Below are 25523 nucleotides of genomic sequence, written 5' to 3'. Positions count from 1 at the left end.
ATGCTTCAAAATAGGAACTGTGTGGAGAATCTGTTGAGCTTTAACAACTTTTTTTAGCCTTTTAAAAATATATATTTCCAGTGATGGAAATTCTCTCTGTTGATACTCTTAGACTGTTTTGAGGGATGTTTCATTTTGACCTAAACCCATCACTGGTTGAGTTGGAAAAGGTCACTGGTACTTGAAGGGGTTTTGTAAGGTGGCTTGTCTTCTTTTAACTGCGTTGAAATTTATTTCATAGGCTAAATAGGTTCAGTTATTACAGTTGAACATAATACAGTCCCTGCCTGGTAAATAACAAGGCATAGTACTGTGTTATGCATGGGGTTTTGTTTTGTTTTTTATTAACTGTCCTTCAAAACCCTGATCAGCTCGACAGGCTGATTTAATAGAAATAGAAATTAATAGAAAGGACATTGTTCTTTAGAAGAACTGGGAGATTCGGGTTAGAGTCAGGCTAATAGGAGAACTACTTCTTCAAGCTGACTGATAATGGGAGTGGGCTGTACGTTTCTCACCTTTCAGACATTCATCTGCAATGTCAGAACCAACTGCAGTTTTATTTTCAGAGGAGCTCCCAGCTGTGTGATTGCTGCGATGTTGGCACTGACAGGGGATGCTCAAAAGCCAAAATGTGTGAGTTGCAAAGCAGCGGTGTCAGTTGTAGCTTGGAACTTTTGTCTCAAGTCCCTCCTAGATCAGGTGTTTCTTGTTGGAGGAGGTGAGGAAGAATGTTATGTGCAATGGATTACAAAATCTTGGTATTACAGGGAACAGATCTTTCTGCAACAAGTCTTATGGTTGCAAAATCGAAAATTGCTGAGGCTCTGCCTGAGGCCGATTTTAAGGTCTGTTGGTCCGTTCACATGAAGTCAAAAGAGGCTGTATCCTTTTTACTCCTGTTATAAGATGAATGTACTCTGGGAGTAATTTGTGACTTTTGTTGATGATCCAGAGTAATTAATTAAAGCTTTAACTGTCAAACTGTCAACAAAAATTATGCCAAAAAATGCTGGGGTTTTTTAGTATTCCAGCTTTAACTTGCAAGGCACGGGGTAATTAAACACAGGCTGGTAGAGCAAAACAAGGTACGGGTTCCCTACAGTGGGTTTCGGAATAGGATGCTGAGGAGTACGTTCTTCTTTTAAACAGAGAAGTTTTTGTAAGGAAGAGAATTTATCAGCTGTTATCCTTTACAGCTATCACCCCCCTTGTCCCTCAGACCATTGCAACCCTGCAGCAGGTCCGTTAAGGAGTACGCGGCTGGTTTCGGTTCCCTCTCGCGAACTTGTTTCGGGAGCGCTTTCTGGCTCGGAGCGCCACCGCGTGCTGCCGTGGGAGCATCGACGGGCAGGGAGCAAGGCCCTCCGGCCAGTGACCTGGGGATTTGATTAGTACAGAGACGGACCAGGCTGTATTTACCGTGGAAAAATATTCATTGTATAGTGCTCTGCATTTTTTCCACTCTGCTTAGTAGAAAAGATTGCTACTCAGTGCCTAAAATTCTGTGGCACGTGGAATGAGCCCTAATTTTACAGCTAATACAGTCTGTGTTAATACACATCTGTCTTCTCAGGAAATATGACTTCCCATTAATGGTAATGTATAGTAAATTTTAAAAACCCCATCTATTGCCAACCTACAGGTAAACTTAAGATCTGTTCATTTCAAAACTGCTTCTTTGCTGTGAAATTGGTGTCAGTGGAGAAGCTTTAAATCTTCTGGTTTAAATGACAACAGAAAATTTTCAGTCATGAATCCAAGCTGTGAAATTTTTAATTTAAACAAAATTGTGCATAAAATGTTGCCCTGCCATTTAAAATATCAAAACATTATTTGCGTTGCAAGTAGGTTTTGCATGGGCTGTGCCCATTGCTTTACGTTGTGTATACTGGGTGAGTATGGGACACAAGATACAGCAATAACATTGAATATTTTCTGCCTCTGCAACTTAGAGCCTCTTTCTTTACTATAACAGGGTGAAAGCCACAGTGAAGATTTTGAACTTGTTCAGTTGTATAGATTGACCCCCAAAATTATAACAGTATAGCTGACGTGAGCATGCACGTGTGTGTACATACACGTATGCAAAACCCCCCAATGGCTTAAAGGATGAATAAAGGAGGTTGCATCAGTAAAAGAGGTTGCAGTCAAAGGTGTGGTACGGAAATGTTCTGGAGTTAGCAAGAGCATAGGTATTTTATTATGATTTCGTTTACAACAAATAATTAAATTCGGTTAACACAACACATATTTAAAATAAAAATAAAATATCAGAAGAGCTGGGGGAAGGGAAACCTTTGTGTCCCTTAATGGGGGTTGCAAGTTTGCAAGCAAGTTTACGCAACTTCTTGGACCATTAGTACCAAAGGTTGCTGATACAACTAACAAAACTCATGTGGACGTCTGGTCTTTGTTGCTGGTTGAGCCAAAAGTCAGTGAAGTAGATTAACGCAGTCTCTGTGTCTGAGTTTAGGAGGACAGCATAAGACCAAAAGATTTACTTATGTTTGATACAGTAGTGTCAGTCTGTAAAGTGAAACCTTACAATGAAGGAAAAAACTCCAACAAACCAAACACAAAAAACCCCAACCTGCCCATTCTCATTTGTTACAGAAACCCCCCCCCTCATCTTTATAATGATTATGCTAAAACAAAATGCATCTTGCAAAATGGGTATGGCCAGATAATGCTGGTCATAATCTTAGTGCTTGTCAGTGACAGGCTAACAGTCATCTCCTATGCTTAGTTTTAAATGAAAGAATTTAACAATTGATGCATGAGGAGATGGTAGCTGGATTAATCACTTAAAACCCCCCAAACCTCCAACTCTTAAATTTTTAGTTCTTCATTTATGTGTGTTTGCTTTACACAATGGGACTTTCTAATACAGTGTAACTTACTTCCATTTTAAGCACATGCTTAACAATAGATGTCTTTACTTTCCATACGAAGTGGATGTCATAACTATTAACTTGAAATACGGTTTAATGATATCTCTATGAAGATAACAGAAGAGAAAAAGTGCCTTTAAGTGCCGCCCCTGCTTGGATACTGCTGACACGTCAGCCTGTGTTTCTTTATCAACACTTTCTGCACCTTGTGCTGGACAAGCGCCAGCCTGGAACATTGTGTTTTCAACCTGAAAGGGCTGTTAGTCTTAGAGGAACAAAACCAAACACAGTTCTCACATATAAAAATTAGCAGGAAAACTTACAGTACTGCAGAATGTGAACTACCAAGTGGGGTATTGGCTCTCTATTTGTGCTCTGTAGCTAGGGAAAAGAGGGGAAAAAAGTGTTATCTTTGTATTTGTTTAATTTGTGAATGCATGTTATGCAAATTAATAATTAGAATCTGTCAAGAAGTCATGAAGAGCGAACACTTCTGAAACAAAACAGACATCTGTGTTTCTTGTACATTGTTTTCATTTTTTGTCTGTATAGAATAAAAATTGAGTGTTGTTGATCTACTTGATGCTGATACTATCTTCAGATTTTCTGATGTTCTTTTGTGGGTTTTTTGCATTTTCTGAAATTATTCAGAACATGTAGATTTGTGATCATATTCAAGCAAAATCTACTGCAAGAAAATGCTTTTAAAATTACTGATTTTTAACCTGAGATGTTGAGGAGCTTTTTGCCTTTTAAAAAATGAATTATGTTAGTGTAGTGCTTTCTGCCCTGTATTTACAAAATTGCTCCTGTTCGAATGGTTCTGTAAAGAAAAGAGTTGTCAAATAAATTGGATGTTTTAGGATACATTTGCTTTTGTAAGTTGAGGTGAATAGAAGCAGGAAAGCACTGTCACCACCTCATTTAGTATAATACACTAAATGATTTATAAAAAATCCAGAAATATTGAAGTAAGGCCATATAATTATTCTGTAATCAAGATATTTCTGTTGCATGGAATTTCTTCAAACTCTTCTTTAGCACTTTTACTAGGGTAGCATTAACTGAGAAAATGGCTTAAGTTACATACAAAAACATGAACAGAGAAACATTTTATATTACATCACGTAATCAAGATATATTCCATTGTTTTTCAGCATTAGCATATTAACTATTACTTTTTTTTTTATTTTATTTTTCTTTTCTCTTACAGATGATACTTTGGGATTGGGATTTGAAGCAGTGGTACAAGCCGTATTACCAGGTCAGTATATTATGAATCTATTTATTCTTCTGTGAAATGTGATTGAATACAGAGTACACTATAAACTGTCAGATTTCAGTTTTTCTGTTGATGTCGTAATTCACCTAAGTTATTCTAGTAAATTCTAGCTCTGTGTAGCAGAGACTTGTCATTTAGCAGTTCTGACCAAGCTGACAGGGATCTACTTTCTGTGGTATATTGAGAACAGTCTCAAACCTGACTAAGATGGGACTGTTCATTTTTTTTTAAATATCCATTAGCATAAGGTTAGGGAGTGATTCCCCAGCAATGTCACCAAACTCAGGTCTACCCAGTTCTCACCTTTTTCCCTGGTTGCTTGTTCCTCCCCCGTCTCTTGTATTAGCAGTGGCATCTAATCAGCTAGTGCTGTTCATGTTCAGAGAATTATGCCAATGAAGCTGTGGAAATTGTACCTCTATTAGAGGCTTACAGCAGTTTGACCACTAAAATTTCTGTTGATATTATTGGAGGAGCTAGAATACTAAGTTTAATTCCGAAACAAAGTAATGAAAATTTGAGATTAAAAAATTGGCACCAAATTTTTATCTTAAATAGAGAAGAATAAACTGAAAGCTAATGTTGAATTCTGAAATACTGTTTTCATTGTGTGTGTGTGGGGGGGGAAATGCAAAAATTAGTGTCTGAATATGTCTGTATGTATGTATTTTCTTTAAAATAAGAATAGATAGCATTGATTTTTTTAATTTATTTTTTAAAATCTATAATGGGTAAGATGCTTATTTAAAACTTAGAACATTGTGAAATGTCATGACATGTTAATAGTTTGCAACATTTCCATCTATTCTAGAATGCTGGCAGTGGAAATGGAGTTGATCTTTCAGTACTAAACGAGGCTCGGAGCATGCTAACAGACCTTCTGACTGACCCGTCCCTTCCAGCACAAGTGATTTCTTCCCTTCGAAGCGTTAATAGTTTGATTGGTGCTTTCTCAGGCACATGCAGGCCAAAGGCTAGTCCCTTCACACCATTTCCTGGTTTCTTCCCCTGTCCTGAAGTAGAGGATCCTACTGAAAAAGGAGAACGAAAGCTGCTCAAGGTCAAACAATTTTAATTCTCATTCATGTGTGTGTTGCAAATTTTAAAAATATTATTAAGGATAATTTATCTGGGAAGAATGCTCCTGTATGTATAGTAGCTTCTTTGCAGAGTAACTGTGAACTATGTTTAAGGTCAAAAGAGAGCAGCTGTGAAAACACACTGAACGAAGAGTAGGTAGGTACCAAAACACAAATTCAAGTGGTTGATGGATAGACAGGTAAAAGCACTAGTCTGCACTCTGAACATGTTTCCTCAAATTAAACACAGGCTTAAAGAACCTAAAAGCAAATATAAAATTCTCACGATATGACACAAACAGGGCTCTTCTCGATTATCCTATGTTCTTGATCTAACAATTACTGTCAGCATGGCTTTTTCATTGTCCTTTTTATCCAAAGAATTTCACTCTTGTGAACATCCAATTAGCCATCAGACAGAAGCAAATCAGCTATGGAAAAGGAAAAACACCTCTGCTTTCTGTGCAGCACAGTATGTTATGGGACCAGTTTGTAAATCTACTGTCACTTCTCCATTATCTGGGGTAAATAAACAACAGCAGGACTACAGCTCCTGTATGACATATTAAGGAATGTGGTGGAAAAACACTAAAATATGAGAACTCTAGGGTAGCTCAGTACTGACAGCTGAGGCTCTTTATTGTAGAGGCTGGTCTGGGACATCCCTGCCCTGTTGTTGCTTCCATTTCCAGACAGTGGGCAGCTTGGCCCAAACTGATCAACTTGGAGCCAGAAAAACTGCCTCGAGCCAGATTTAGGCTGTGAAATTTGTGTTGGGAACCATTGTCAATACAAATGCTTTTGGGGAAGGGCTCAGTATATACAGAATACTGTGTGGAAGACCCTGCAGGATCATTGGAGTATGAAATTCCTTGGAATGCCACATGGCCATGTGCAGAAATCAGTTTGGTAGGAATCACAATCATTCAGCAGATGTTTAAATTTGTGGATGTTCTTGAACACTCATAAGGATTGGTATACCAGTGTGAAAAATATAATTTATGTGAATGTGAAAATGTAACTTACATTTTTTAAAATTTCTGTGTAGCTAGTTAGAATAGCTTGAATTGAAAAAATATTCATTGCTGAAGACTGGTTATAAAGATTATGTGAGATTGAAAGATTATGGTTTTTCACAGCTATTCTCTTTTCCTCCTTTGTAAAATTTGCTACTCTTCCTTTAAGTTTGGGGCATTTTCTGTATATTAATTTACCTAGTGCATTAAATAGTGCTTATTTAAAAACTCCAGATTATGACACACCAAAGAAAAAATCTAGGTCCTCCCCTGACTCCGCTGTGACCCTCCATGGCTGGCCTTTCTGCACTGACCTGGTATCTCCCTCACATCCCACTCCTCTCCCCACTGCAGGTGTCTTTGTTTTCCCCTCTTAAATGTTAATCACAAAGGAGCTAATTGGCTTGGCCTTGGCCAGAGGCAGGTCCAGCTTCTAGCAGCTTCTCACAGGAGCCATCCCTGTGGCCCTTCCCCTGCTACTAAAACCCCACCACACAAACCCAGTACGGTGTTCTGTTACAACGGTGATTCCCAGTGTTTGGGCTCTTGTGTGCCTAAAGAACACAGCTTCCAGGACGGGAGTGGTGAGGTGCCTGGGAAACTTCCCAGGTGCTGTGGAGCTGTGTGGAAGCAGACAGGGAGCCTTGGTGGACCAGAACTGACCCCGTGCATTACCCTTTTCACAAGTTCCACAGCACTCGTACTGTTAATAGGTAACATCTGTGTTACAGAAATCTTAGGCTGTCCTGAGAGCTGGAGAGCAGGCTGTGTAGTCGTATGATTGGGATGTGTAGAAGAAGGATCCAGAATCCTACACAACTGACTATCTCAATATTTAAAAGCTCTAAAGAGTACTTGTTCAACCACATGGTTTCCAGGGTACAAGTATCTTTACATATTTTAATTTGGGGAAAGAAAAAAAATATATGAAAAATAATTATTCATAGTAAGCAAATATTTTGATTGCATCTTTTTTATTTTCTTGAGGAATAAGTGTAAATGAAATAACATGCTTAACTATTTTACTATAAAAAATTAACAATTGTCTTCACAAACAATGAATAAAATTCTAGTGCCTGTATGTAGTTACGCAGATTTTTACCCATGGTTATATTACTCAACAGGGATTAAATAGCAGGAATAGCCTGCCAACACCACAGCTGAGAAGAACTTCAGGAGTTTCTGGCATTCCACCTATAGAATCAACATGTAGATGGGAACGGAGTAATAGCAAGAGATCTCATCAGGAATATAACACATCAGGGTAAGCACTTCACCACATTTTAAGGGCAATAATAGATGTAGCCTTTCTAAAATGTTCACGTCTGTAATGCTGGAACTTGGCAGTGGAAGTATTTAATGTAAAATCTTGTGAATTAAGTCTCCAAATTCTGCCAGCATAAACTGGAAAATGTTTCAAGTTAATTATATGCTATACTTTGTAAGTCTGTTTGATCTCAGCTAGAAATCAGGTCATTCCGAGGTTGACTGGCACGCTCTATCATAGCAAGTAGGCCTGCATACCAGTTTTAGTAGGGCATGGAAAAGAAGTCCAAGATACACAATTGCAAAACAAACTAGTTTGACCTCTAAACCTTAACTGACTTTCTCCTTTTCCTTTTTACTTACTTCACTTTCCAACTTCCACATGCCCCAAAATTTGTTTTGTAATTAAAAAGATTATATAACTTTCTTGAATTTGGTAGCCACCGCTGTGTGTATTGGAACATTTATCACTCCTATGGTCATCAAGCAAGCAGTAAGGTAGATTAAGGAAGTAATCTCTTCTCTACTTGTTAGTCAGTATGGTGCAAACAAAACTCTTATTTACAGAATTAAGATTACATTTTGAATTAGTATTAAAATAAATGTACATTTTCTTTCTTTTTTTTAATGTTGTATGTGAGTGAAACTTCACACGTAGTGTTATTTAAATGTGTAAATATGTATGGCTTTGCTCAATATCTTGTGAGAAAAGTACAACAGGTGTTTGAAATTGCAAAAATGTGTGTGGTTTTGCTTTCTTGTTTTTTAATACTTGGTATCTCAACACTTTAATGACTTTATGTGAGTCATAAAGGAAGTATAATAGATGCATTTATTTTAAGAAAATATGAGTTATGATGATAACTGGTAATTCCTAGTAGTGGCTGAAAGTTTATATACACATGTCCAAGAATTTATCAATATTATGTTTAATTTTAAGTAAATTGGCACTTGTCGGTGGCTTTTTCCCCTTGAATAAAATATGGTCTTCAAGTTTTTACATAGTAAAACTTAATTGTGGTTTGTGTATAAGATATAATTGAAGATAGTAGTAGCTTAAAGATTGGATTTTCATGCTGATTTGGTTATCAGTGTTTGAAAGAAAGTCTCCAGTTATATCTGCTAGAAATAACCAAAGACCAGAGAAATCACTTTAAACTTAGGAACTGTGAGACTTCAGTTTGAGGCTCAGCACTTCCGGTGCAGACGCAGTGTATGCTTACAGTGGGTTTCCGTACAGCTCCTACTGACCAAAGAACCTGCTCAAGCTCACCTGATTAAAAGTAGCAATAGAGAAAACACCCTTGCGCATACTCCATCACTTTTAAATTAGCCCTTGACCCTGATGACTAGCACTTTTAGTTGGTCGGGTTCTCCCACACTGCTCCTATCCGCCCCCCCCTTCCCCCTACAGGCCTAGAATATGTGTTTGCTTTTTTGTGGTTTGTTACCTGCCCTTCAGAGTTCTTGCCAACAATTGCACTGTCCCTGTCTCCTTACGTCTTCCACGGATCATTCTTATTAGGTTCCCTTTAACTTCTAACACATAATAATCTCAAAATCCCCACGGGTGCTTACCTTACAGATAAGGTTAGATGAAATAGCTGAACTGGCAAAGCTGCTCCTGCCAAAAGAGGCAGCCCTGCATTTGTAGAGCACTTTCACTTTAAAGCACATGTATACAGTTATTTTTAATTGCATACTGTATTTTTGTTTACTAAAAGGAACATGGCAATTGGAATTTCTGAGTGCAGTTAAATGCTTGAAACAGCAGGTGGCATAATTCAACAATCGAGTTTAACAAGTAGCTACTGAAGTACAGTATGACTTTAGGTCAAAACCAGCTTTAGCTTTAAGATAACAATAAATAAAATGATAAATCAAACATGAAAAACTGATTTGAAAAGCAAGCCGTGGCTGTGTGAGTTTGTCATGGCATTTCCAAAGTAACCAATCTTTTAAATGTTCTCAGATCTGTTAGAAGATGGCCAGCTTTGTAAAAACATTCCAGAAAAGTAAATACTGTGTGAATTAGTAAAACCTATGGCACGTGGTCTGAATACTCTTATTGTCTCAATTTAGGACTGCATAAAGTTTTCTGTTGGTTTTATCCAGTACCCAGCAGATTTATCCTATATAATTGACATATCTTTTCTACCTGGTCTTGAATTTGACTTTTTTCTGGTACTCTTTTGCTTGAATGGTAGTAGACCTGTAACAGAGGAGTCTGGCCATTTTCTAAGCATTTTATTTAATAAAAATAGAAGACAAAGTAGGAAAGAAAACAATTTTTACTGTTTTATTTTCAGCCAAGGAACTCATTCAAATGGGTCTTTTGGTGCAAACTTGCTGACAATACCAAAACAAAGGTCATCATCTATCCCATTGACTCACCATATAGGTCCCAGACGAGCAGGTAAGATCGTGCGATTTGTTTAGCTTAGTGGCAGGATGTCAAGGTAGTGGTTGGTACATCCCGTTCCACTTGTCTGTTTTCATGTAGATGTACTACTGATATAACATCAGCTTGTTGCATATATTTAAAAAATATTTTATTGTTAATCTGCTTCCAAAAATACGCAAAATTACAGTTAGCATCAACTGGGGGGATCTCAGCTGTCCACCTAATGCTATGTAACTGCAAAATATTATGATGTTCAGCATGGTTGGTGCTGTTGAAAACTGCAAAGTTCACAGACGTTAATAAGGTACTTTTATGGCAATAATTATGCTTTTTGTAATGGAACAGTGTCACTTAGACACTCCTAAATACCTGATAGCCATCGGAGATGCATATGTAAACACGTTTTGGAAGGAGTTGGAGTAGATTTTGTTTTTTCAGTGCAATAAGCTAGTAGACACTGTAACCGTGGTGCTGAAATAATGTGTGTATCAGTATTTCAGAGATTTTAACTGGCCTGTTTGCCCATATTAAGTGAAAACTTGAAAACTACTTCTTTGGACACTTCTGTCTATCCATTTTAGAATGATTCAATAATAACAACTGGTCTAATAATTTAGTTTTATGAAATTTTAAATATGCAGATTGGATTGATAGATATGAATGAGTTTTTTTAAGTTTTGTGTTGAAAACCCAAACCTCATAGATTTTCTCTGTATTATTTACTGATGGTTTGGAGTGGGTTGGTTGGTTGGGTTTTTGTGTGTGTTGGTTTGTTTGTTTGTTTTGATTTGATTTGGTTTGTGTTGTTTTCCCTTTCACTCTTCTGAACACCAAGAAACTTACAAAATCAGGCCAGACCCTTATGTAAACACATTGTTGCACATTCTGTACTCATAGAAAGCTGGGCTGCTTTTTGCACTTTTCTACTTTGAATCTTGTGGAAAAAGCAGAGCGCAATGACATGCCTTAAAACCTGCTGAATGTGTACACGTAAAAAGGGGGAAATTAAGTAAACAGCATTTAATCTGTTTTAGTTCTGAAAGGGCATTTACACATCGCTTCTCAACTTTCCATATCTTTCTTTGCAGCAGTGAAGTGACATTTGCTTTCAAAAATTTATGCCTCTGCACCTAGTAACGTGGGCTTTGAAACAATCTTGTCTTTTACTATAGTGAAATGTAATTACATTCTACTCTTAGGGTGTGTGAGTCGAATCAGTGTAGCTTATGGCACTGTTGGAAGTGTGTAATCTATGCATTCCCTTTTTAAGGGCAATACCATATATTCTCTTAGCAATTTGTTATCAGGTTCTGTATAGACATAAAAACTAGAATGGAGTTTTTGCTTCATAGTTTACAGCAGAATAAGTGGTTCAGCTTTAAGAAGAACACAGAATACCTCATTATTTTGTTCATGTGGACTTCATTCTTTCTGATAAAAGTATGTTTACAGTGTCTGTAACTTACTTTGGGCACTCATACATAACCTGTCTTTTGTATATTTTCACAAGGGAAAGAAATTATTTGGCTTTTTTTACTGTAAAATCATGTCAAGCACATAAGTCACCAAAGTGCAGATTTACCACCTTGCTTTCCTAGATTTCACAGAGAGAAACCTGAAGTAAACCCAAGCTCACTGTTAGAACAGGAATGGGGAATTTCATGGACCTAAGGAAGATGGAGTGGTTGTTTGGTTGGTTTATATCTCTAATTAGCAAGCCTTAGATATTTTTTTTTCAATACCTTGTTAGGCAGATTTAGATAGTTTGTCATCCCAATAACAAAAGGTACATCATTGTCAAAAAAGGCCAGTATCTGCTCACTTTAGTTCCTTGCTTAAAAAATATGATTACAACATTTTGGTTTTTTACTTTGTTTTTAAAAATGTCTCAAGCATATTTTTTCCTTATTGCAAAACAATGAGGTAAAAGATTTTTATCTAGGTCAGTTAGTAATACTGGTTTGGTGCTTTTTTTGGGTTTTGTTTTGTTTTGTTTTTTAAATATTAAAAAAGCAATATTGCATGAGAAAAGAATATGGAAAGTTTCAGCTACTGCTTAAATTTTGCCAAAACTAGAAAGAAAACCAAACCCTTGAAAACCAGAGGTAACACATCACATAGTTTGCCCGTTCAGATGTGTAGCCTAGATTGCTGCATAGCTGTAGATCTCAAAGCTTGGGTTAGATGTCACTACTTTATGTGTGTTCAGCAGTGTGAGCTATACACTGTGTTTTGAAAACTTGCACATTCTTTACTATTTATAAAGGTTCTTGTAATTTAATTTCAGTCTTTTCAAACAATAATGTTTTGATTGTCATGTGAACCCCATGTAATATTTGTTTTGGAAGGTGCTTCTCCCGGCCTGAGTCCTGTGGGTTCACCTAGTCATGGATCTGTCTCCAGTGGGGCTTTCAGCAGCTGGTCACCTGTAGAATTTCCCGATACTGCTGATTTTCTTACAAAACCAAGCATTAATATACATAAGCCTCCAGGATACACATTTAGTTCTCCAGATTTTCATCAGCAAGCTAAAACACCTGTAGGTTATATGTGTAGCAGGTACTGTAAACTCTGTTACATTTTTAGTAACTTCATGTGTGTTGAAAAGAATACAATTAAAATGAAAAAATATAACAAGACCTATACATATATTAATATTGAAAAAAAAGGCATATCATAACAATCTGTAACTATATTATGCAGGGGAGACTAAAGAATGCTGTATGTATGCCATTGATTTGCAATGGCTCATCCTTGAAAGCAGCAGTTATTGTAGAGTAACAGTATTTTACAGAATTGTAGAAAAGGAGGACTTCCTACCTGGGAATTTAATTCTGTATTTCTGAATACTTCCTATGTAATTGGCTCTACTTTATTAATTGATGGAGATGAATCCAGGGGAGGTGATGTTTGATTATTTTCTAAGTACAGACTAAATCTCTATGTGCCAAATTTAGGAGAAAATACTAAGGCCACTTGGTGGAGGAACCTACAAAAGCATGCCTTTTAAAGAAAAGTAATGTACAGATATTTTTCAATACAACACAGCAGTAGCAAAAGAAGAAAATTACTGAATGTTGTAAATATTTTTCATGTATTCTGTAAGCTGTGGACGTCAGACACTCAATCCTGTTCCAACACCAGAACCAGAATTTGCAGAATATAAAGAAAGAAAATCAGGTGGGATTTCAAAATAGACAAATATTTGATATCAACTTGCCTTTTTTTTTTAAAGCTAATTAAATTAAAATTTTTATATTTCTACATGAAATTTTTCCTGTACTTTAAGTAATTCATATCTATATATTTTATTTTATTTTGAGAGCTAGTATAATCAAGCAAATCTAAAATATTACCTGCTTCAAAGTAAGGATTTTAGAATAGGCTTCCACTCACAGCTTTACTCCATGTGACAAATAAGTTCTCTGCCATCTTAGCTAAACTAATCACTGGATTTTGCAAGTAAAAGTCATGCTTCTAGCTTTTCTCAGTCTTAAATAGATTTTTGTCTAATAAATTTTGTCCTTTACATTTCTTTTGTTGTTAAATTCTTTAATAAAAATTGTTTAGAAACAAACTACTACTTATATTCCTGTGAAGAATATGTATGATCAGTTCAAGAACTATTAGACATTGTAATTTACAAATAAATTATTGATCCAGTATTTATGTATGTATTTTCTTTAAGGTGAAATTGGAAGTGCTAGTGTTTCAAAAGAATCTTTCCACCATACAGAGAAGAAAAAGGATGAAAGGAAGGAAATAATCCATCAAACACAAAATAATCTGCTTGTAAGCATGTAATTGCAAAAAAAACCCCCAAACCTTGCAATAACTTTTATCAATACAGTATTTTTCTATAATTTCTATCATGCTGTAAAAAGGTCTTTGCATTGCTAAAAACTGTAATTTCTGAAGGGAAGCGATGCATTGTTGGAATTCAAGTTTTCATTTACCGATTGCATATTTCCAGCTTGCTTAATTTTCACTAGCAAATGACAAGATGGTGATTTGTATTAATCTTTTTGTTGATCAAAATTAATTTGTGTACATTTAATGTTGACAGTATGCTCATGGAAGTTTATGAAAGATGTGGCAGTTTCAGTGAGATTTAGGAATGAATGTTCATATAGTGTAGTGTACTGGAAGTGCAGGGAGACAAATAGTTTAAGCTTTACTAACATTTTGGATTGTTTTGTTAGCCTACATATGCTTTTGCTTTCTTTTATTAACTCATCTTGTTTAAAAAGAAATAAGAATGAAAATTTAGTGCCATCTTAGGAAGCACTGGAATCTACTGCCTCGAAATAAGAAAAATCAAGCCATTAACTGTGCTGACTATTGATTTGTGATTGTCTCATACCTGTAGTTACAGCAGCATTCAATAAGTTTAATAATGATTTATCATTTTCATGGCTTTTTTTACCAGTGTAACTGACAAATTAGTTTTCATTGTTATTTTAGAGATGATAAAGTATCTCACTCTCATACAGGTGGAGGAGAGTCCTACACTAGAACCTATGTTATTAGAGCACAATTCACTAATGGAGAAGATGAACAATTGGAATTTCCAAATTTTTGACCTTGTACAAGAAATGGGAGACCAGTCTGGAAGGATCCTTAGCCAGGTTTGTTCTGTCTTATTATATGAGGGACGATGTGTAAAGGTGTAGCTTATGTATTTTATTTAAACGGTGAAGAAGTTGTGCAGTCAGTATAGATATAAATACTAACTTGAAAAGGAGGAATATAATTTCTCATGTACTCCATCTCATTGTAAACCATAAAAAGTGATTTATCTATAGACAACTTGCTCCAAATTTTCTGAATTTTATTCTCAATGTAAAAATAGGTTAGATTCACACTTGCTAGGTTTTGTAGTAATATGCCATTTCCTATGAAAAATTGTCTCCTGCTTTCAGAATTACTACTTTGTTTGTCAACCATTTCTTTTTTCTTTATTTCAGTAAAATATTTCTGCCAGAGCTACACCTGTGGGGGAAGAGAAGTGATCTTTTAGGCAGTCTTTTGCCTCTTGATCCTACAAACAATGGGATTTTTTTTCCATGCTGCTTTCTGCATGTAGTATCCCTTTTATCTCTTTCTGACTTATTACTAAGCTCTTTCGTGCAGTTTCATGTTGTGCTGAAGCCAATTTAATGGCAGGTGCAAAAGTATGATCCTGTTTGCTCTTCCCCAGCCTCTCCCATTCATCAGTGTCATCTGGAAACTTCTGTCTCTTTCTTCATACTGGATTTAGAAATAATGGAGCTGTAGTATGTGCTGGATTCACTTCTGATCTGACCACAAAATATTTTTATTGCCAGTATCTTGGTTTCCTACCCTGAAGTAGCATACACGTTATTCTTGTTCAAGGGTAGTGTTAGGAACAAGCAGCTGGAGGGAAGGAAACAAATTAGAAGTATTCAGGTGCGGTTGGAAACATAGGTCTGCACCTGTGCTGAAGACAGGAAAAAACAATGGGGATAGCTTCATTTTTGTCATTAGACGCTGTCTTTTCTTTCATAATAAACAATATTCTGGGTATTGTTTTAAATCTCCAGTTAGACTTGTTTGATCAAATGTTTTCAGGTCTTTTGTCACCTCAGCTAGTGACAACTGTTAACGTATAGACTAAAATGCCACAGTGCACTACAGAGTGGTGTTTTCACTGTAGTATGCTAGTAGTCTGTGATCCACATTAGCTGGGATTTCAGTTGTGTGAAATTGTTCACACAAATAGTTCAGTGGGGATAGTTCAAACCTGTAAGTACTTAGTTGTGCAGGTTACTACTTTACCAGAATTTCTGTATCAGTTCTTCTTGATAGTGTGTGTTTGCGTGTACGTATTACTCGTCCTCCTCCTACCGTCCCAGTCCTTCTGTCTGTTGTGTTGTAAGCATCTGATACGTATCTTAATTAAGAGCCAATTAAAAACTGTATTTTACCATCATCACTTGTAAGGTTCTCAGCTTGGGCATGTGTAAGGGGAATGGTTGGGACAGGTGGAAGGACGGATGTTCCCTCATTTTGCTCTCATGTTCCTTTGGGCACCTCCCACAGCTCAGAAGTTCTTCTTTCTCTCAAGTGTCTGAGAAAGAAGTGAAAAAAATGAGGCGCAGTGACTTGTTTTGAAACACTTTCTTAATATTTGCAGTCTTGGGAGGGATTAGGTCTTTGTAGTCACTAAGTTCTGCTTGTAAACCAAAATATATTTGCACAGTGTATACATGTGTAGGTGTTCTGGGTACATTTTTGAAATACTTTTCATTTACCAGCTAATTTTGTTAGAAATTCCTAAGATAAGTCATGCTGAATAAAAGAAGCAGGATTTCTTTGCTAAAGTCTCAGAAAATCTTACAATGTTGAGGTTTTTTTTTTTATATTAATGGCTCTGCTACTATAGTTAATAAATTTGAATTTTTGAATAGTAAGAAAGAATATAAATTTCTTCTTTTTAGATCACTAATGGAATAAAGCATGAGTTCTCTAGCATATTATGAAAATCTTGGAGAATATTATTAAAAATAATCAGTTGTGCATAGAATTTAACCATAAAGATATAAAAGCTTTTATTATTCTGTATTTGAGGGGATGATAAAAATTCATATTTTTGTGCTAAAAAAACATTAAACATATCTCTGACAATAGCTTTCAGATAATCTTTAATGGAATTTCAGTAGTTTCCAGCTCTATCAGCAAGCAAAATTTTAAAAACAGGAACATTTTAAAACTTGAAAGAGCAGAATATGCTTAGGTATATTTTTCAGACTAAAATTAATTTTAATATGTATTTAGGTAACTTATACCTTGTTTCAAGACACTGGTTTGTTTGAAATTTTCAAAATCCCTACTCAAGAATTCATGAATTACTTCTGTGCACTAGAAAATGGCTACCGAGATATTCCCTGTAAGTACTATCCAATTACATATGTTTTTCTTTTATATTAGTATATCTCCCTGAGTGGGTGTATTTACTCTAAAGAGGTGAACAATGTTGAAACTTAGTACATTTTATTTAATACGTTTGTCAGAATTTAAAACTGATCTAATGAATTGCAGAAAAATATTGGTGGACTCAGAAACTGAATTTGTTAATGTGTAGGTTGAATGTAATCTTAAAGAATTTGGATGAGTAGTTGAATCAGGCATACTGAAGGAAATGGGAGAATATTTGTTGGTGTAACAGAAATTTGGTTTAGGCCTGTAACAGAATAATAAGAATATATAGAATTTTTACAGTAATTATTTGTCTTGCTGTTTAAGGCAGCCAAATTAATTGAAAAACAGGACAAACAAAACACATACCCTGCCCCAACACACAGAGACCTCACTCCTCCGCACACCCACATCCACCTGCCCCCTGCGTCATGCATGTTTGCACCAACCCAGGTGCTTGCAGGTATCAGATCGGAAGCAATGCTACTGCCTCACCATCACTGATTTAAAAGGCTACTTAATCCCTTCCTGACTCTCGGGTAGGATGAATTATGCTGAGAGGATGTTTGATGTTTAACTTGTTTCTTAAAAACGTTTGATATTACAGCCTCTACTAAGAGCTTGAATTCATTTTTTCCACTGCATTTAATCAAAATCTCCCTTACAGTAAATTTGGTACTTTAGATTTCTTTTTTTTTTTCCTTTTTGTTCCTTTTGATTATATTTTAGATAATATTTTTAAAAATATTTTTATAATTTTCAGATCACAACCGTATACATGCCACAGATGTTCTTCATGCAGTATGGTATCTGACAACACGGCCCATTCCTGGATTTCAGCAAATTCATAATGAGCATATAATGGAAAGTGATATGGGTATGTATCCTCATAGGTTATTTTTTTTTCTTTTCCTTTAAAAATGTTTTAATCAACATACAGTAGGCAAACCAGATTATTCTGGAAGAAAATATCTAATTATTCTTATCACTCAAATATATTTTGTATTTTAATATAAGGCAGTAGAGATATCACAGTGTTAATACACATCATTCAGAAATATCATGCAGTAGATTTTTAGAAAAATTATTAGATAAGTAGTGGTTAGTTTGTTAGCTATATGGGTTCACTTCATAAATTTTCTATGCTGAATGAAACCTCTGTATGCTGCTACAGTCAGCATATTTTTAGCATTTGAAATACATTGGACTACTGTATCTTAACTTTATTGGAAAATCAAGTAGACTAAAGAACAAATACCAACAATTAAGTATTTAACTTAATTGAAATTCTCCTTAAAGTTTTTAATGTAAAAATGAATGTTTCATAATTCTGTATTAAGTATCATGTGCAGACTTTCAGCCGTTGAAGTGACTATCCTAACAATAACTGCATAAGAGCATCACTGAAAGGGAAATAAAAACTTCAAATTTTGAATGACATTGCTTGTAGTGAAACTTGCATTTGTGTTCTCTGTGACTTCATGGAATTAACTTTTAAATGTAAATATCATAGAATCATAGAATCGTTTGAGTTGGAAAGGACCTTAAAGATCATCTAGTTCCAACCCCCCTGCCATGGGCAGGGACACCTTCCACTAGACCAGGTTGCTCTAAGCCTCATCCAGCCTGGCCTTGGACACTTCCAGGGATGGGGCATCCACAGCTTCTCTGGGCAACCTGTGCCAGTGCCTCACCATCTTCTCCGTGAAGAAATTCTTCCTGATAATCCAATCTAGATCTCCCCAAATATGTAGTATTTACTGAAATTTATACTATAAATAAAGTCTCATTATTCTAAATATACACTTCATTACCAAAATATATGTGTTTTAAGAAAAATAAAATGGGGAAATACAGCACTCCCCAAGAACTCTGTTTCATATGTGCAGTAAAACAAACACAAGATGCAAGTCATGGGGCTTTTAAAGGGCTGTAATTTTAAGAAGTAATCTGTGAACTGTACAGAACATCATACAGCATATGTCATGTCTTCCTTACTAATCAGCCCCTCTGCTGTTGCCTTTCTCTTATTTTCAAGTTTGTCCATATCCACTGATTGCACACTATTGCATTTTCTTTCTCTCTATTTTTAAAGGGTTGGGACTGGAGACTCGACTGGAGGAAAGAAAAATGATAAAAATAATTTTTTTTTCCTTTACAGAAAAATAAAATTAAAAAAAAGAAGTTATTGCTTTGGAACTCTTCCAGTACAAATGTTACTATGATTTTTAATCCTGGTTTATTCTATTAAGGCAAAAGCACCAATTTTTATTACGCAGTGACAAAATAAGTACTAGTGCCTTTTTTTTTTTTTTTAAAGTAGTGACTTTGTCCTGAGGGAAGAGAAGACTGAAAATCTGAATCTCCTTATCATGCACATGTTTCTAACTTGATGGGTTTTATTCCCTTTGCAGTAGTTTCCACTGCCCCCAAATATTTAAACTGTAAGTCCTCTAGTCTGCAAGTTCAGGAAATGGGCAGACTATAGAAATACTAAGGGAGATGCTGATTGATCCTTTCTTGGCCTTATGAGGTCGGAGAGAAACTGTTGAATGCTCTTTTAGTGCCATCATTTTACGAAGGGAATGAAATTCTGCATAACATCATGAGCTCTTTAGCTGCATGACAGTAAGAGGCAGGCGAAGAAGTGACAGAGACCTTAACAGTAATGTGTAACCATTGGTATCCATGTGGATTTTCCAAGATCTGCAGTTTGGACTCAGAGATACACGTTTTTGCTAGTTTTTCTCTGCCTCTTCATTCCCTCCCATGGAAGAAATGCCTACAAGTGCATTTTAATAGTTAAAAGCTTAGACTGTTATGGCTGCTTTCTAACATGAATGACAACTCTACTGCAGTCAAGGGACACAGACTAGATGGCCAGCATCCCTTGTCCCACTCGGCTGCCTTTTGTGCATGCTGAAACATTCCTCTGAACCAGCCTTCTGCACCACGAGTGAGCTCTGGCTGCAAAGAGAGTAACTTCCTCCCCTTTATGTTTTCTAAGGCATCTTACCATTTCAAGGACCAAGACAAATCTTTTCCTCCTGCCTCTCCTCTTCCGCTGAGGGCCTCTCCGCTTCCGATGAGGGCAGTAAGTGTGGATATGTGCCCAAAGTGTAAAGTCTACACTTCTTCATCAAATGTGTTACAAGACTGAGCTCTGTCTGTGGTGAATTAAAAATACTTTTTCTGATTTTGACTGTTCCCAGCTCTTCTGAATATCTCTATTAGTGTGAATGATAGTTATCCCTCAGCATTGTAATGGGAAATCTTGTTGGAAAAAATGGCTCCTGAGGTGTATCTGTATGTAGTACTAGGTGAGGAATTGGTATGGGAAAAGGAACATTCTGCTTTCAGGTTTCGGGACACTTCTTAGGGGCTCCACAATGTCATGTAGGATTTTGCCCTCCTTGTGTAATGTCACGAAACAGCTGAAGCTTTTTACGTATTTGTAAGACTGCATCTACCCTTTTGGACAACTCGTGTGGCCATGATGGATTTATGACTTACTGGCATTTTAACTTTTCTTTAAAACTGCGTGTTTATCTATAAACAGTAGTATGACTTTTTTTCTTAAGGTGTGTCTGTCTTTGCCAATGATTCAGGTCCACAATTACAAGGATAACTGTATTAAGATTACAGTGGCAAAAGTATCTGTTGGTTTGAGTCACTTAAAATATATTGAAAATATGAATAGCATTCTAAAATATTTTATTTTTGTATTTCAATTTTCTTAGATGAAGCCAGTGGTATTGCCCCTGTTCAAGCCAGCTACATTTCTTCAAAAAGTTGTTCTATTGCTGATGACAGTTATGGTTGTCTTGCATCAAATATCCCTGCTTTGGAACTGATGGCTCTATATGTAGCAGCTGCCATGCACGATTATGATCATCCTGGTCGTACAAATGCTTTTCTAGTGGCTACAAATGCACCTCAGGTAAGAAGTTCTTTATCCAGAAAACTACTCGTCTGTATCTGAAATCAGAATAATGAAAATTCTTCTCATCTATATCCCTACTGTAGCCTATTTAGGATCATTTGCCCAATTGAAGAAACAGGGAGATGAATTTGTACTTAACCTGCGTAGTACCTTTTTTTCCCCTAATAACTTCTGAAGTGCTTTGTACATATTGGTTGTGTATGTGTGTAGAAATAATTTTCAATTTACAAAATTGAAAATAAATCAATACAGGTTAAAGATTATTCCATAGAGAGCTGCCCTTAGGGCTGTCTAAGCAGCTAATCCATGGATACCTTACATTTTGATGGTCCTCTGAAATCATACTGGTGTTTGCAATTACTGTAGAAAACCAGGTTCCTAGAATAGTCCAATTAACTGCATTGCCCAATCTCTGTGTTTCAAATTAGTTTCATTACCTTTAAGGGAGGGTGAGTCGAGTGAAAAATCAGGAAGGCATCCCTGCGTTTATCTCCCATGTCTGACTTTGCTGTAGAACAGAGTAGAAACAAAGGAGATGCTATGCTCTGCAAGGTCTAAAAGGCCAAGATGAAAGAGGTAAAGAAGAGTAAAGCTAAACAAAATAACAGATAGGAAAAACCCAGGGTGCAGGGAAGAATTGGAAGGAAATATAATGAGGAAAAGATGCCTAACCTGCATGGTGAAATATTTTTATCTAAAGAGAATATTACCTGGGGAAGAATATTTACCATGGCTATTTGGATCTCTTTTAATAAGTTAGAGACAAGCAACTTAAATAATAACAACATCAACAACAACAATAATAGTAAATCAGAAACCTGTTAAATCTATAGTCAATTAATTATTTTCTAGGATGCTTTACTGTTTTAACACTTTAGTTAACTCATTTGCAGTTAAAATGTATTTATCAGCATCAACATAGCACACTGAAAACTAATGATACCCTACAACATTTCACATTAACCACAGTTTGTATATTCTTTGGAGTTGTTCTTTTTTTTTTTTTTCCCCAATACCAGAAGTAAGAGGAATTATAAGCTTATAGTTAGATCTGGGTTTTGGTTTGGTTTTGTTTGGTTTATTTTAGGTTTTTTTATGTCAGCGTGTGTGCTCCACAAGTACTGCCAAGTGTGCAAAGTCTACGTTTTAAGTGTCTCTGTGTGTGTGTGCCTACAGTGTGAATGTAGATGTCACTAAGACATTGTTAAGGACTTTTAAGGAAAGAAAAATCTTTGGTAATTGATTGCGGGTTAGAAACCAGGCAAACCATCATTTCCAATTTTTTGGGGGGGGGGAGGTTTTGTTTTGTTTTGGGGTTTTTTTTGGTGTGGTTTTTTTTGTTTGTTTGTTTTGGTTTTTTAATTAAGATTTATTTCTGAATAGCCCTTAAATTACAGAATAAAGATTTTAGAATATAATTAAATATTCTGAAGCTTATGACTCTTTCTCTCTTGGTGGTTGGTTTTTGTTTTTTTTTTTTTCTTGGTAGGCTGTTCTCTACAATGACAGATCAGTCTTAGAAAATCACCATGCTGCTTCTGCCTGGAATCTTTTCTTGTCACGACCAGAGTACAACTTCTTATCAAATCTTGATCATGTAGAATTCAAGCGTTTCCGTTTCTTAGTGATTGAAGCAATCCTTGCCACAGATCTCAAGAAGCATTTTGATTTCCTTGCAGAATTTAATGCCAAGGTTTGTTACATTTTAGTGTCTGCTCTAAGCTGGTCATGATATACTGGTGTTAGTGCTGTTACTCAGTAGTTGTTAGTATTAGTAACTTTCATTTAAAGTATTATTTTATTTAAGTTACTAAAAAAAAATGTAAATTGAGTATTTCCTTTGTGGAAATCAATTGTAGATTGTTCTGTGGATTGCCTAATAAGTCTAGCAGATGTGACATATCTCACATTTCCATCATCTGAGATGCTAAATGACTTTTTTTACTATGTAAGACAAAAAATTATATAGAAAAATTAATGCAAGTGTCCGTTGCGCAAAGCCTGAAAAAAAACCCGCATTGATGAATAGTTTTAACTTCATTCTTAAAAATGTGTGTGCTCAACCCAGGTCAATGATATCAACAGTCATGGTATAGAATGGAGCAATGAAAATGATCGCCTGCTGGCCTGTCAAATATGCATCAAACTGGCAGATATTAATGGCCCAGCAAAAGTTAGAGAGCTGCATCTGAAATGGACAGAAGGCATTGTTAATGAATTTTATGAACAGGTGTGTATGGGAAGTGTATTTGTTGCCTATTTTCATATTTACAGCTTCTGTAGGTCCCCCAAAATTTATTCTAAATTTCCACTCTTATTTTTTTGTAGTCAACTTGAGAGGAGTTAACTATTTATGAGGTAACAACCAAGGATTGAAAAATATTTTTCAAACTACGTAGATAGAAGTAAACAACAGAATCACTTGGGAGATGTAAGCGATGACAATAATAATCTGAAGTGCTTACGCTTACTGTATGAGCTTCCAAGTTGCTCCTTTATGAAAAGCTTTTTCATAAAACTATCATGCCCAGAGAGGTGCTGAGATATGTGATAATAACTCAGGGTTGTGTATGAGCAACTGTTCGATTCATTTTATTTTTTTGTTTGTTTTCCCCCTCCAATTTATGAAGTGGGAAAAAAAACCAAAACCAAACCACTTTATTCTGGATGTTATAGTTCATGTCATTCTTCTGTGACTTTTGGGGGAAAACATTTACCGGAATGCCTTACTCTAGCTCATTACTTTCCTATTTTCTCTGTTCATCCGCTCAGCAATTGAAGCCAAATCCTTGCCTAACCCGAAGCCCTCCTGCAAAGGCAGAGGAATAGCAGCTCCCGCAGAACTAGGCCTCCATCCATGCACAAGAATATCTCACAGCACAGCTGAAAGGAGGAAAATGGGCTATGCAAGTCTGGGCCATAGTGTGCCTTTATTTTAAGTTGGCCTAATTACATTTTCATTCGCTTAGTATAGACTATTACTGCCTCTAGAAAAAAAGACACAATCCATGTGATGTTTACTTGGTTCCTTAAAGTAAAAATTCAAAGTAAATTTTGTGAGAAGTTCTGGTAATTTTTTTCATTTCTTTTTCAGGGTGATGAAGAAGCAAGTCTTGGATTACCTATCAGCCCCTTCATGGATCGTTCTTCTCCACAGCTTGCAAAACTGCAAGAATCTTTCATCACTCACATAGTCGGTCCCCTTTGTAATTCCTATAACGCAGCTGGGTTGCTTCCAGGGCAGTGGGTTGATGAAGAGGAGGAGGATGCAGAAAGTACTGAAGATGATGATGGAGCACAGTTAGAGAGTGATGATGAAGAAATGGAAGATGACCTTATTTTAAGTAAGTTTCTGTATTTCAGTTGAAACATATGGTTGTCATTTAGTAGATTCAGACTTAGTAATGATGGTTGAAATTGTGTCGTACAAATACTGTAGATTTTGCAATTATGCTGCCCCAGAAATTTTAGTCTTTTAATAAAATTTTTGTTAATACCAGAAAACTTGCCATTTGAAACACAAATTCTTTGTCGTGTCACTATTTAAATATTCTGAATAACCATCCATGTTTTTTACTCAACTGTCTCTCATGCCATTTGTTTTGTATGTGTAAAATATTACTTTGAATCTCAAAGAAACAAATATGCTTACAATTTTACAGAAGCTCGAAGAAAAAAAGGTAGACGAGTATTTTGCCAGCTAATACACCATCTCAGTGAAAATCACAAAATATGGAAGAAAGTGATTGAAGAGGAAGAAAAAAATAAAGTTGAAGGAGCTAAACTGCTGACTGAGATCTCATCTTTACCTCAAGCAGATGAAATTCAGGTTATTGAGGAAGCTGATGAAGAAGATGAGCGACACCTAGGAGAAGACAAGACGTGCTAAGAAAAATTCAGTGGTGTCTAGTATGAGGATAGCCTATTTTTTTCTCCACTGTGCTGACTTTAGCCTGACACAGTTCACATAAAATTGAAAGGCCTTAATACTGTGAGAGGATTCTTTCTGCTCTAGTGGAATCCCACTCCTGTGCACTTTTGCCACACAGAATATCAAACTTTATTCAAAGATTGAGTATTGTATACCCTGATGCAAAGTTCTTTATGCCTTAGTTGGTATAAAATATCCTGATATAATGCTGCCTTGCTAATATGGAACTCTTATTTTCCTTGAGGTACCTGCAATTTCTGAAAACAGTGACTTCAGTTACCAAAGTGGCAAGAACTTTTTGTTAACAAGGACATGTGGGGTGAATCCTAATGTCTTGAGTTGTTTATTTCATGTTGTTTTTGAACATGAATAAGAAACAGTCTGTGCCTATATGAAAACTATGTTATTGTTGCAGCGAAGCCTGTTGTGGGGTGTCTACTTAGTGCAGTAGTGTGCTTAACGTAGTCATCTCAGAGCAACCGTTCAAGGACTGTGACATAAATGCTGAATTCTGATATTTGTGGTTGAAAGAAAAAAAAAATCCAGGTGCATCTATTTCTGATGCTTTTTATTATTGTGCATAATATGATGTTTTATTTTTGCAGAAAATATTCAGGTTTGCAGTGGGTGTTCATGATAATTCCTTGAATACAAGGCCATTATCATCTGTTGCCTTGCTGTTTTGTGGTAGAACATTAAAAACTTGTTCAGCTACTTAAATTATTAAGGAATTTTATTCTTTTAGTCATAATGCTCTATTTCCTGCCCT

At 36.0% G+C, this 25523-nt stretch overlaps 1 protein-coding gene across 1 annotated transcript; it reads left to right on the top strand.

Annotated features, from left to right (window-relative positions):
- Window positions 1–597: 597 nt before the first annotated feature.
- Window positions 598–25309, top strand: PDE3B (phosphodiesterase 3B, cGMP-inhibited). The gene is made up of 17 exons (XM_010158337.1): window positions 598–721; window positions 1223–1374; window positions 4108–4158; window positions 4988–5236; window positions 7396–7535; window positions 9847–9953; window positions 12290–12500; window positions 13048–13121; window positions 13630–13733; window positions 14435–14569; window positions 16740–16851; window positions 17644–17757; window positions 20621–20820; window positions 22313–22516; window positions 22892–23053; window positions 23918–24167; window positions 24486–25309. Exons 1-17 carry the CDS (start codon window positions 598–600, stop codon window positions 24710–24712), a joined length of 2616 nt encoding a protein of 871 aa, XP_010156639.1. The 3' UTR covers window positions 24713–25309.
- The last annotated feature ends 214 nt before the right edge of the window (window positions 25310–25523 follow it).

This window comes from Eurypyga helias, unplaced genomic scaffold, assembly GCF_000690775.1.
Source record: "Eurypyga helias isolate BGI_N326 unplaced genomic scaffold, ASM69077v1 scaffold10189, whole genome shotgun sequence".
NCBI lineage: Eukaryota > Metazoa > Chordata > Aves > Eurypygiformes > Eurypygidae > Eurypyga > Eurypyga helias.
This window is presented reverse-complemented; position numbering and strand designations above follow the sequence as displayed.

Bases quoted from the DNA above. Each gene is read 5' to 3' on its own strand.
- PDE3B (XM_010158337.1), top strand. From the start codon at position 598: ATGTTGGCACTGACAGGGGATGCTCAAAAGCCAAAATGTGTGAGTTGC. The intron at 1,375-4,107 runs GTGACCTGGGGA...TTTCTCTTACAG, and splicing joins GGAGCAAGGCCCTCCGGCCA to ATGATACTTTGGGATTGGGA. The intron at 9,954-12,289 runs GTAAGATCGTGC...TTGTTTTGGAAG, and splicing joins TATAGGTCCCAGACGAGCAG to GTGCTTCTCCCGGCCTGAGT.